We start from the raw sequence: 13,116 nt of genomic DNA on the forward strand, positions 1-13,116 counted from the left end.
CACTGAATTAAAACAAACAAGGAATAGTGTGCTTTTTAGCATTTGAGTAACATTCAGCTTGAATGTATTTCTGGATAATAGGCACTTTTATTGTAATTTTAAAGGACATTTCACTTATTTGAATAAAAAGTCACTTATGAAGTTCAAATAATCTTGTTTAAAAATATATAGGCCGTAAATAACCACTACATATGATAATCAAAGATGCATTCAACAAATTATTTCATAAACATGTACAATGTGCCAGGCAGTGGGGTTGGTGCTGGAATATCTTAGTAAAATTTAAGTTAACGTCGTAAACACTTTAAACAGTATGTCTAATTAAATGTCAGCATGACACCCTGAGTTTTCTCCTTTGCCCCCTTTGTTTCCCATAACTTGACTAATAAATTGAGGCGGCACTTAGTTTACTTCTGGTTTTGAGATTACCTTCCTTTGCGATTTCAGTCAACATAAGTTAGATAAAACAATTTGATTTGGGTTCATTTTGGTGCTATTTTGATCTGAAGGTCAATTTGCCAGCAAGCAGGAGCAGTTTCATTATTTTCCTTCAGCACTGCAAGCAGTCTTTACTGAGGTCTTTCAAGCGACGTGTGACCTCTATTTCAATACTTCTCACAGATTTCACAGGCTGTCACCACCACGCAGCCATCACTAGCACAGACAACTGTAATGGAAACAGTAACTATGGTGACTACGAGGGAACAAATCCTGGTAAAGCATGCCCAAGAGGATCTCCCGCCACCGCCTCCCCAAAAGAAGAGGCAGATTATCGTGGACTCCGAAATTAGGAAAAGGTGAGAGGATTTTACTCCTGGCTTTATCCTTAAGCAAAGAGTAGTCATTTAACAGGAAAACTCATTTTCAGTTGTTGTTATGGCAGTGTTTTTACTTAAACATTATTTCCACAAGCCTCAGGTGCCTGTCATGTCAGGTAAGTTAGTGAGAGGAATTATGAAGTGAGTTTTAAAATTTTCCCAGACAATCACTATCCCAACAAAAACAGAATGCTGGATGGAAATACTTTCTGGATTGAAAGAAGAAACTATGAGTGATGAACTGCCTTGGATGCATTTTCATCCTGAAAGTTTCTGGTTTTCCTTTTAAAGAGTCTGCTGGTTGAGTGCCTGCTTTAGCATTAAATGCCCCCTCCTCCCCCAGTAATGGAAAGCACGTTTTCATGAAGAAGACGTGCACCTATAATAGGCGAGACTCATTCTGCCAGTTTACGAGAACATAATGTCTCAATCTGCGCATCCTGAATCGAGTCATTAATTACAGAACAGATTTCCTGTTCTTTGATATTTATAAAGTCTTATCTTGAACGTGTTAGAATTTTTAACTGGTCTTTTTGTGGATATTCTCAACTAGACATTGTAGACAAGTTAGGTGTTATGCAAATCAGTGGATATATTAAAACGATGGGGGAAAAATTTTCACAAATGCAAAACCAGAATGAAAATCATAAGAATGGTACAGTTTCATTTTCGTTCCAATTATTATAATTCTAAGATTGAGGAAGAACATGAAAATCTGCCTTATGTTTCTAAGCAGCATATGTTTAGGGATGCACGGAGCATTTGACATTCGAATTTGTATATACAGGGTACAGAAACAGGAGAAGATCACATCCCTGAAAATAGCCTGTCAGATACTCTAGGCAAAGGAAAAGCACCTGGAGAAGCTACTCATGTACATCGCTTGGGACTTTCAGTATTTCTCTATTAATCCGTGACCTATAACCTACTTTCGTAATTCCACAGGAAACCATTGGGCCTTTCTCCCCCATTGTATCTGCGTGGCTGAGTGAATGCTCTTGCCCAGGGGTCAGCAAACTAAAGCCTGGAGGCTAAATCCAGCTCGCTGCCAGTTTTTGTCTGGCTCATGAACTAAGGCTTGTTTTTACATTCTTAAGTGGTTGAAAATAATCAAAAGAAGAATATTCCATGACGTGAAAATTTTATGAAATTCAAATGTCAGTGTCCATAAATAAGTTTTTATGGAAACATAGCCACACTCATTCATGTATGTATTATCTATAGTTGCCTTTTTTTTTTTTTTTTAAATCCTCACCTGAGGATGTGCTTTTATTGATTTTTAGAGTGGGGCTGGAGAGAGAGAGAGGGAACATTGATGTGAGAGAGAAACATCAATTGGCTGCCTCCCTGCAACCTAGGTGTGCACCTTCACTGAGAGTAGAACCCACCACCTCTTGGTGCATGGGATGATTCTCCAAGCAGCTGAACCACCCGGCCAGGAATCATCTGTGGTGGTTTTGATATTGCAAAGGCCGTGTTGTTGTCCGAGACTATATGGCCCACAAAGCCTAAAATATTTACTATCTGGCCCCTCGTGCAGAAAGTTTGCTGACCCTAGTTCTAGTCAAATGGTTCTCAAAATATTTGAATATTTGCGTTCTGGTTGAGTCAACAACTTTCAAGGACTCTACTCATGCTAGTAGTTGAAATTTTAACATTCACTGATGGAGAATGAACATAATGGCAGAAATAAATCAGTAAAGCTCTTAATGAATTTGCTTTTTATTAATCATAGTAGCATGGAAACTAATTTAATTTCGTGTTTAATATGTGTCTAAATGCTTAGTGGGCACATGGATTTATGGATCCTTTGCAACAACCCAACAACTCTCCAACAATTTTCCGACCAGAGCAATATGGAAACCTAATTGCCTTCCCCTCCCTATGGATTCAGGAGTTGCCTAATACAGAAATTAACAGGGCAAGTTGACTCATGTCAATCTCTGTCTTCAAAAGCTTATTCTTGCCTTCTGTTTGGAGAATGCATTTGGTTAGAGAAAATGTGGTATGATTACTTTTTGTACTCAGGAAAAAGTGTGGCTGGTGGTGAAATATCTTGTCTCCTAAATTCTGTTTGTATCATACGTGCTCAACAGTTCAGATGTCCAAGTGGGAACAAAAAGAATACTTAAATAAAAGCTAACACTTATTGAGGCTTTTATTAGGTGCTCAGCACTACATTAAATGCTTCATTTGCATAGCTGATTTATTCTTCCCAGTAACCCTACAAAATAGGTGTAGCCATTACGACTATTACACACAGCTGTGGAGTAACTGAGCCAGGATTTTAACTGAGGTCGCCCGACTGCAGGATGTGCATTATGTAGTAAAGTGTTTCTTCAGCAGGTATGTAACTAAGGTGATCTTACGTCTTGGTTTCCCTGAATCCATTCTGATTATACCTTTTGTCTTAGTGTAGTAATACATAGCACCAACTTTCACTCTCAAGTGTGTTCTGATTTGGACAATACAACACAAACAGTCCAAGTAAGACTCCAAGCTGATAAATTTAGACTGGCCAAGAGCAATTGAGTAAATATTCAGGAGCAATTAAATCCAGTAGGTGGTAATTGGTTACTGAATGTAATCTGGTCAAAATAGTATAGTGGTTCAGGAGGTATCGGAGACATGACCTAAAGCTTCATAGTGGCCAGTGTCCTCTTGTTTCATGTGAGAAGTGCTAGCATTTAATTGTCAAGACTTGACAGTGTCCAATGCTGATCTTTTCAAAAGGACCTCCTTTTTCAGCTTCTCTGACAACTCCTGGTTCTGCCCCTACCACTCCTGACCTGACTTGTTTTCCTCCTCTTGCCTAACTCCTATGATAGTGTCTCATAAATCCATCTCTTTGCCCTTCTGACTTCTTTATCTGAATTGTCTCCTCTCATTGATTCAAGTCTGGCTCTCAGTGAATGACTCCTAAATATTACAGCTCCATACCTGACTCCCTTCCTCAAATTTCACTTTTACGTCTTTAAAGCTGTGATCTGGGTACTTCTATTGTGCATCCAGCCAGTGGTTCAATTTTATTTTTATCAAATGCAAACATTTGTTGCCTCCAATAAACCAAACCTAATTACTCATATGTTGCACACACAGTTTACTTATTTTAATTCATTGCCTTCGTTTTTAAAAGAGTAGCAGATACTGGAAAAAGCATGGACTTTGAAATCGGAATTACTCAGGTTTGAAGCCTGTCTGTTTTGATTACTAGCTATGATCCCAGGCAAAGGACCAAATATCTGTGCCTCAGATTCACTAATCCTCATGTTAATAAATTCTTAACTGTAAGGATTAAGGAAGAAGCATTTAATGCAGTCCCTGAAAGGTAGTAAGAATTCAGTACGTGCAGTAGCCATTACTCTTGTTTGGTTATGGTAAGTGTGGTGGAGGTTGATGTGATGGAGGTGATGGAGGTTAAGGAGGTGGTGGAGGTTGAGGAGGTGGTGGATGTTGAGGGGGTGGTGGAGGTTGAGGGGGTGGTGGAGGTTGAGGGGGTGGTGGAGGTTGAGGAGGTGGTGGAGGTTGAGGAGGTGGTGGAGGTGAGGGGGGGTGGAGGGTGAGGAGGTGGTGGAGGTGAGGGGGTGGTGGAGAGTGAGGGGGTAGAGATGGTGTTGATAGTGTCAGAGCAGCGGTAGTAGAAGTGATTAAGGTGGTGATGGTGGCAGAGGTAGGGATGGTGGTCATGTACTTCCAGTGAAAAAAAATCCCCTAATAAACATCATCTCAAAGCTAATGACTGTAAGACCAGATGACCTCATTTTCCTCTTTAAAACTACACCTGACTCCTCCATTTCCCTTGCTGACCTTGCTCCTTATTTATATTGATTAATTCCATTATATTATTGTGTAAGGAGCATCCTTTCAGTCATTTCCAGTCATTCTAGCTGCCACCTCCACAACTCTCCCTGTGGTGAGACTTGCCCCTTTCTGATTAACCTGCCTCAGATTTATATGTCTAAAATGGCATTTTCATGCTGACCCTCCTGCCGCGAGATCCTTATAACTCCGATTGCCCCAAAATAAAACAAGGCCCTACTTACGGTATCCGATGCTATTCTTTCACCAAGTTTATGTCCAGCTTCCCCAGACTTTCTGCTTTAGCTAGTAAATTACATTACGTGCATTCTTTTTGTTATACACCTTAATGTCACATAAATTTTTCTTGTCACCAATCACAACAAAGGAATCCTGTTACTATACTTCTTTCTACTTTCCTGAGATTCCATATATGGTGTCATACATATAATAAATAATCAACAAATTTTTGTTGAAAGAGTGAGTAATACAGTTCAACTAATTGTGGTGACTAAAATTTTATATTGCACTAGCATTTAAGCATTCTACCTAGCTCTTCATGGAACTGTTTTTAATAATAAACAAATGAACATTCTAATAATCTTCAGTAATTCTCATTTTATCCATTAAGATATAATTATTTACTCAAAACTTTTAAGGAATTTAAAATTCAGCTTTGTACCACACTATAGTTTCTTAATTATCTAAGGTACATTTAATTGATTCCTTAATAATTTCACGGTTTCTGCATTTGTCATATTTACTGCATAAATTGTCCTCCTTACAGTAAGATATACAAAAGTGTTTGATGATCTTGGGTCACAAGTTAATTATTTCTAACAGTAAATTATTCCTGGAATTCAGTGATATTATTTTATATATAGGTAATTATCAGAGTATGGAACTCAGACTAGGTTAAAACTAGATCTATTATCTAGTTAATTAGAATTTATCGACAGGATTAGTTTCTAATCATGTAGCAGTTATTTTAAGAGACTTTTTACAAAAGCTTTTATTTACATTTTTGTATCAGCCAGGTGAAACCAGTGGCAAATTGAATCTTTTTAAAGTAAATGCCATTTCAGTGAAGATCATTTTCTCAAGTATAATGTTAACAAGTGAATATCTTTGAGACATACAGAGACATTTAGAAATACCCAAATTCACCTCATCTCTTTATCTTCTCCTAGGTAAGCAGAGTCTAAAGTTTGCTTTCTCTGACAATTTCCCCACATATTTACTAAATAATAGAATAAATTGCCTAGACAATTATAGGCCCTCTTTATTTTATTTTCTATTTTCAGCTTAATTTTTTTGTTTTTATGTCTACTGACTCAATGATGTTAACGTATGCCACATCCTTGGAAGCAAGTTAGATAAGTGTTAGATAAGACCTCTCTTTCTGCAATTTTATGAGATTAATGCCTAAACTATTTATTTTAACTTTTATTCCCAAATAATAATCTGGAAGTTGTAAACTAGAACATTTTAACTTTACTTGCAGAATGTAATTAGATGATTAATGTGTGTAAGAGCTAATTTTTAATTTTCTATGTGATAAATTGATCCTAAAATACTTGAGTTGTTGGTCTCAGTAATAACATTTTTCCCCGTTTACAGTCCAGAAAATAAAACCTTGCTTCTTATATCTAAGAAGACTAGACTCTAGACTTGTCCATGGTTACAGTTTAATTGAGGTCCAGAAAGGTTAAATAACTTGCTTTCAGTTGCAAAATAAGGACTAGTGCTGAGTTTCCTAATTTTCATTTGTGTTATAGTTGCAGTGTTCTGCTTCTTTTTATGTATTTAGAATCAAATGACCTTGGTCATCAACTCCAGTTTTAGTTTAGAAATTATTTTTGGTGAAGAATAGAAACTTACAAACCATCCTCAGATATTCTAAAAACATAACCTTCCATTTAAAGTTCTTAAAATTCTTTTGTCATATAAGTCAAGAAATATGCATTTAGAGCAGCAACACTCAGTGCAGTCCACGGAATGGCAGCATCACTCGGGAGCGTGTTAGAAATGCAGATTTGGGGTACTGGAAATATTGAGAACACTGTGTAAAATATATGATTGTACACCTGAAACCAATGCACAGGAAAATTAAAAGAGAAAAAGTGAAATTCGCACTTGTGGGGTCCTCCGCAAACTTGCTGAGCCAGGAACTCTGCAGGTGGGCCCTGGAACCTTTTACAGGCTTTCTAGGTCATTCTGATAAACCTTAAATCCTGAGAACTCTTGCCCAAGAACAGTGGTTCTCATACTTTAGCACATATTCAAACCATCTGGGGGGTTTGTTCGAAGACAGATTACTGCTCCCTAACAGGGGTTCTGACTCAGAAGATTTGGGACAGTGCCTGAGAATCTTAATTTCCAGCCAGGTCCCAGGTAGTGCTGCTGCTGCTGGATCAGGGCCCATGTCTTAGAAAGCAGTGCACTGGAGCACCGTCTCAGGTAGAGCCGACTCTTGCTTGTCTTTCCCCAAAGCAGCCCCAGTGGGAGGAGTCGTCTGCTCCAGGCCTGGCTGAGTGATGCTGCTTTTCCATCTGTAACGTGTCCGCTGCTTCCTGTGGACATGATCTATTGATACGCCTGTCTTACCCACTAGACCGAAAGCTTCCTTGGGCCAGGGTCCATACCCCACTTCTGACCTGGAATGGGGTCTTCTGTGTGGTAGACGCCCAGTGCATGTTTTGACTGGAATGCACTCTATTGGCCACTGGTCCTGTATGATACTGCACATAGCTCTGGCTGTCTAGCTACAGCCGTTGTAGGAAAGTGAGCTCTCCCAGAATGCAAGGCATGGAGGGATGCCAACAGGGAGAATATTCCCACGACTGTGACATAGAGTTGTGTCCCTTCCCTGAGTGAAGGAAATGGCAGTTACATTTATTCATCTGAAAGAAGCATAGTTGAATGCAAAGAAAAGTGGCTTTTTACCCAGGAGATCTAAAACACCTCTCTTCTCCTCTGATTCTTTTTTACCCTCTCATAGTCTGTCTACATCAAGCACCGAAGCTGCTCTCGGCAAGGTCACCAGAGAGCTCCTTAATTGCTGGCTCCAACGGTAGCTCTTCCGTTCATATCCTTCTTGACCTTTGTGCTGTGCTTGATGGTGATGATTAGGCCCTTCTTGAAAATTTCCTCTCCCTCAGTTTCTGGAACATTGTCATCTCCCGTTTCTTTTCTCCTCCTGGCTTTCTCACCATGTCTTCTCAGTCTCCTCTTCTTATCCCTTTAACGTCAGTCTCCACAAGATTCAAGCTTTGGTTTCATTTTCTTCTAATGACACTTTCTTTCTCAGGGCACTGTCATCTATAATCTTGTCTTTAGCGGCCATCTGTCTATATGTGATGATTTCCAAATTAATATCTGCAGTTCACCCTCCCTCCTGTGTTTATATCTGTGCCATTCAAAGGTTTGTTGGGCATGTAAACACACCTGGACTTCTTACTGAAATCTCAGGTGTGGTTCTGCAGTTCAGATTGCACAGCTTTAAAGAGTGCCATTCACATCGTAGTTTCTAAGAACAGCACCTCTGGACTTAGGCAGTGAGCAGCCTGTGCAACCGTTCACAGTAGCCTCGTATCGGCCACATCACTAGTATGCCTGTTAAATTCTCTGTTATTTAATCCTTCACATCCAGACTGCCCTTCCCTCTAGGTCAGTGTCTAGCAAATTTCTGCAAGAAATTCTTAACTGATTTATCTGCTTTTACTTTCACCTTTTTAAAAAAATTGATTCCAGAGAGAGGGAAGGAGGAGGGGGGAGAGAGAGAAATGTGAAAGAGAAACACCCCGATCAGTTGTCTCCGGCACGGGCCTCAACTGGGGAACAAACCCCCAGCCTGGGTATGTGCCCTGATGAGGAATCTAACCCACCACCTTTGGGTGCACAGGATGACAGTCCAACCAGCTGAGCCACACTGGCCATGGCTGGGCACCTTTGTTATCCATACTCTTCACAGCCTCCTGAAGGATATCTGAAAATGCAATTTTAATTACATCATCCCTCTGCCCATTGTTCTTGAAATGCACAGCACAGAAATTTCTTTCTGATCTTTAGCTGCCTAACTCTCCAGCTTCACTACCTTATCCCCGACCCATTTTTTTTTTTTTTTTAAAGACATGCCAGTGCTAGTCAAAACAGTCTGCAAACTGTTTATTAGCAGGATACAAAGAAATAAGGAGCTGGAGCCAGAATATAAATCAATGCACTGCTTCCTTTGTCAGGAAAGTTTTGCAATTAAAAGGAAATCAGATGAAATAGTGACTTGTTTGATTTATACTCTGGTGACTTCTGTTGTCACAGACTACTAACAAATAGTTCATAGAGTGGCCACAAACTGCATATCTGGTGGCACTGCCCTCCTCTTGGGCTTTAATTAACTGCTCTCTGATCTCCACACGCTCTCCGCTCCCTTGAGCTCCCTTTTCTTTGCACCCCCTGTCCTCTCTGTTTAAGATTCCCTCTTCATTACCTTCCCTTTGCCCATTCCCACATTCCTTGCCCCCAACTAACTTCCTTTTCTCCCTGGGAACCTAATGGCTCAGCCTCACTAATCCTTCCATGAGAACACTTGCAGAATTTTACGGTAATGATTTAGATTTTGCGTATTTACATATCCAGTAGACTCCTGAGGGCAGGAGCCATTTCCTTTCAATTCCAGACCAACAGTACTTAACTCAGAGTAGTATCCAGTAATATTCTTGGGATCTTAAATGAGGACTTGTCAGCGTCTTGTCAGGAAATTAGAAACCACGCTAGGTGTTTCAGAAAGGGGAAACAATACAAGGGATTGGTTTAGCAGGTGGTGGGAAGCTGGGGAGCAGCGACGCAGAAGGCCAGCGGTGTCGGGAAGAACTTGAGGAGCAATGGGAGAGGGGATGGTGCCCGAGCCCCAAAGCTGGTGCCTGCTGGTAACACGGGGCTACCAGGCAGGAGCTTGGACCCATGGAGGGAGGCGCCATCCAGAGGAAACTGAAGCCACAGTGGAGGTATGACTGCTCTAGAAATGCCAGCAAAAGTGGTGCATGAAGGAAAAATCCCTTGGTTTATCTCTTCCTTCTGCCCTCCAGTCTACTGCTGGTGCTTCCAGTTGGACAGACCCAAGTGGAAGCCAGAGGGCAAGCAGTGGTGGGAGCTGTTTGTCCCTCTGACACAGACAGGACCAGAGACACATGGGGAATGGGTCTGAGAGCAGAGGGGTCTACGGCTGCACACGTGGGTTCTGGCCTTGGATCTTCCACTCACAAGCTATGTGACTAAAGCAAGTCACTTAATCTCACTCACAGAATCTATTTCTTCGTCTCCGAAATGGAATTTCTAGTCCCTTCCTTGTCTGTCCTCGCACTCTGGAAATTTTATTATACGTATGTCTCTCTTTTTTTTTACTTGCAATTTATTATTGTTCAAATGATAAACTATTGGGATGTCCTCCTATTTTTTAAATTTATTGGGGTGACATTGGTTAATAAAATTATATAGGCTTCAAGTGTGCAATTCGATGATACATTATATCTATATGTCTCTCTTTGTACACACAGACCCCAGACTGAAAATCTACCTCTGCAAGCAGAGGGCAGGGAGAGATGTAAGAAGGAGGCCGGCCATTCCAGTCTGGCAATTAACAGGGTTTATTAAAGGAAACGAACCTACAAGGCGTGTCTTGGGCAGCTGCAAGACCAAGTGGGTGTCCTCCGTGCTGCTTGTCAGGTGTCGGGGTAAAAGGGAGGGAGTAGTCACAGGTACTATATGTGAATGCTACTAGGGACGGGAAATTCCTTTATGTGCTCCACCAGGTCGGGACACTGGCCTGTTCCAGGAACCAGTGTCAGGTGCTGGCAGGAAGCAGGTGCTGGTTTATGTCAGAATGAACATCGATTGCGATCAGACAGCCACTAAAGGGGGTTTATGGTAAGCAATCCCCTTTCTGGCCTGGGCCCAGTTTGTAGGCCAGATAGCGGTCTTGTCATGGAACAGTCTCTTCTCCACAGTCTTGGTGATTGTTTAGGTAAAAATATACATCCTTTCTCCAGGAGAAAGTTGAGTTTCCAATTATTAATTTGGAACAGATTTTTCCCATTACCACATTTGTGTTATAATAGAAAATATTCTTATTCTGACATCTTCTGAGAATATTCTTCTGGTGTCTTCACTCTGGACAGCTGGGCCTCTAAGAGTCTTCTGGAAAATGTCCCAGTGGCAATTCTGACTTTTCCAGGAAAGCTTATGTTAGAATCTTGGTCTTTCAACTTCTCGGTTTGTGATCTCTGGAATCCGACAAACCACTCTGAGCCTGTTTCACCAAGAACACAGGAGTAATAATCCATAATTCTGTTGTCAGAATTAAATGAAGAGAACATCTGCTACAATACCAGAAAATGGTGCTTAATAATTGTATATATTTTCTGTTGAATTACCTACAAGCTACCCCAAACAATGGAAGAACAAGTCTTTGCTTATGACAGATTGAATAAGTAGTTGTTGTCAGAACTGTCTCCTTGTTAAAATGTCTTAGAAATAAAAAAAGACAAGAAAACTGTACCTCTGTAAATCAGCACACATGATCACAGGATGCCACCACACACAAATGAAATGATGCCTGGCTCCTCTGGACTCAATTATGTGTCCCCAGCATTCATATCTTGAAGCCTTAACCCCAATTGATGGTATTTGGAGATGGGGCCTTGGGGAAGTAATTAGCTTTAGATGAGGTCATGGGTGTGGGGTCCTCATGATGAGATTAGTGTCCTTAGAAAAAGTGCCATTAGAGAGCTTGCTCTCTGTCTTTCTCCCTGCTGTGTGAGAACACAGTGACAAGATGACAGGGTGACAAGTCCGAAGGGAGCTCTCACCAGAGCCTGACCATACTGGCACCTTGATTATCTTCTGGCGTCCAGGACTCTGAGAAAAGAAATTTCTGTTGTTTAAGCCACTCAGTCTATAGTATTTTGTTGTGTCAGCTTGAGCTAAGATTCTAGCTTTGTAGACCAGTGAATTTTGCTTTGTGTTTTAACTAAATTTTATAGAGATGCTCACTAAAGGCAGTAGGTGGATTGAAACAATTCATGACCCTGGTGAAGTGGCAGCAGGGCAGTAAGTACACGTCAGATTTAAATGGCTTTCCACATTGCACTACATAGTTTCTGAACCTTGACTGGAACTTATTTAAACTTTAAAGACCCACAACATAAAAGCATGTTGAAGTCCTTTAAACTCAACAGGCTTTCACACTGGGAGTATTTAAAGTTTAAATTGCCTCCCGCAGGGCCCAAGGCACCATCCAGCGTGTGGAGGGGTTCTCTGAGCACTCCTGTAGTCAGTGTGAGGCCACAGCATTTCAAGAATGTAGTGGCAGCAGCATTCATTTTCTGGCTAATTTTCATATTCATTCAGCTAATGCCTAATGGATGGACATGATTCATCAAGCACTCCAATTGCTGTAACTGTAGAGCGTAGTTAGTCTTCCCTTCAGGAAGCTTGCACTCTAGTCTAAGCTATATTAGGAAGAAATACTCATAAGACTTTAGAAATGTCATAAGGAAGAAAAGCTCATTCTCTGCTTGAGAGCTGAGCCTGGGAAGCTCAGGGAGAAATTAGCATCTGAACGGACCGTTAAAGGATAGGGGCATATTGGAATCAAGGAGAGAGGGGTAAGGACAATTCAGAAACAGAGGACAGCCTATATGCCAGCAGCACTTACTCGGGGCTGTGAGCGCTTAAGTTTGCCTGGAGCAGGAGGACATGGTATAGGAAGGAAATGAGGGTAGTAAGGGGTGAGGTTGAAACGGTAGGCTCGTTCATAATAAAATACTGGCACCCAGTGCCAGACCAAGGAATGTAGAATTCAGCGTGGTCATGGGGAGCCAATCCATATTTTTGAGAGAGCAAAGCAATACGGCTACTGTGAACCACACCATGTTGTCCTCATGTCAGTGTCCAGAGAGAGCGGTCACCTCAACTTCACTCTATAGAGCATTCAGAGCAGTCAGCACATTTTTCTCTCAAGAGCCACACAGTCAAAATTTTAGGCTTTATGCACCCTGTAGTTTCTTTTGCAACGATTCCACTCTGATGCTGTACTGAGAAAGCAGCCATAAAAAGCATGTTAATGGCCCGGCCGGTGTGGCTCAGTGTTTGAGCACTGACCTGTGAACCAGGAGGGCATGGTTCGATTCCTGGTCAGGGTTTCGGGCTCAGTTCCCAGTAGGGGGCATACAGGAGGCAGCCGATCAATGACTTTCTCATTATTGATGTTTTTCTCTCTCTCTCCCTCTCATTTCCTCTCTCTGAAATCAATGAAAACATATTTTTAAAAAACATGTAAATGAATGGCTGTGGCTGTGTTCAATAAAATTTTATTTACAAACATAGCTGGCGGGCCACATTTATCCCATGGGCCATAGTTTTCCTATTCCTGCAACAAAGGGTGCAATAGGTGACATTATTTTGCTGTTGATGATTTTTATCGATTTGTCTTTGTTATGGCTTT

At 41.0% G+C, this 13,116-nt stretch overlaps 1 protein-coding gene across 1 annotated transcript in view; it reads left to right on the forward strand.

Moving 5' to 3' along the window:
- DMD (dystrophin) overlaps positions 1–13,116 on the forward strand; it is a 1,831,916-nt gene that overhangs the window by 577,735 nt on the left and 1,241,065 nt on the right. Inside the window, exon 17 of the mRNA XM_087813416.1 lies at positions 622–797. Coding sequence (XP_087669542.1) covers positions 622–797 — 176 coding nt within the window. The remainder of the gene's footprint in view (positions 1–621; positions 798–13,116) is intronic.

This window comes from Miniopterus natalensis, chromosome X (genome assembly GCF_054644295.1).
Source record: "Miniopterus natalensis isolate mMinNat1 chromosome X, mMinNat1.hap1, whole genome shotgun sequence".
NCBI classification, from domain to species: domain Eukaryota; kingdom Metazoa; phylum Chordata; class Mammalia; order Chiroptera; family Miniopteridae; genus Miniopterus; species Miniopterus natalensis.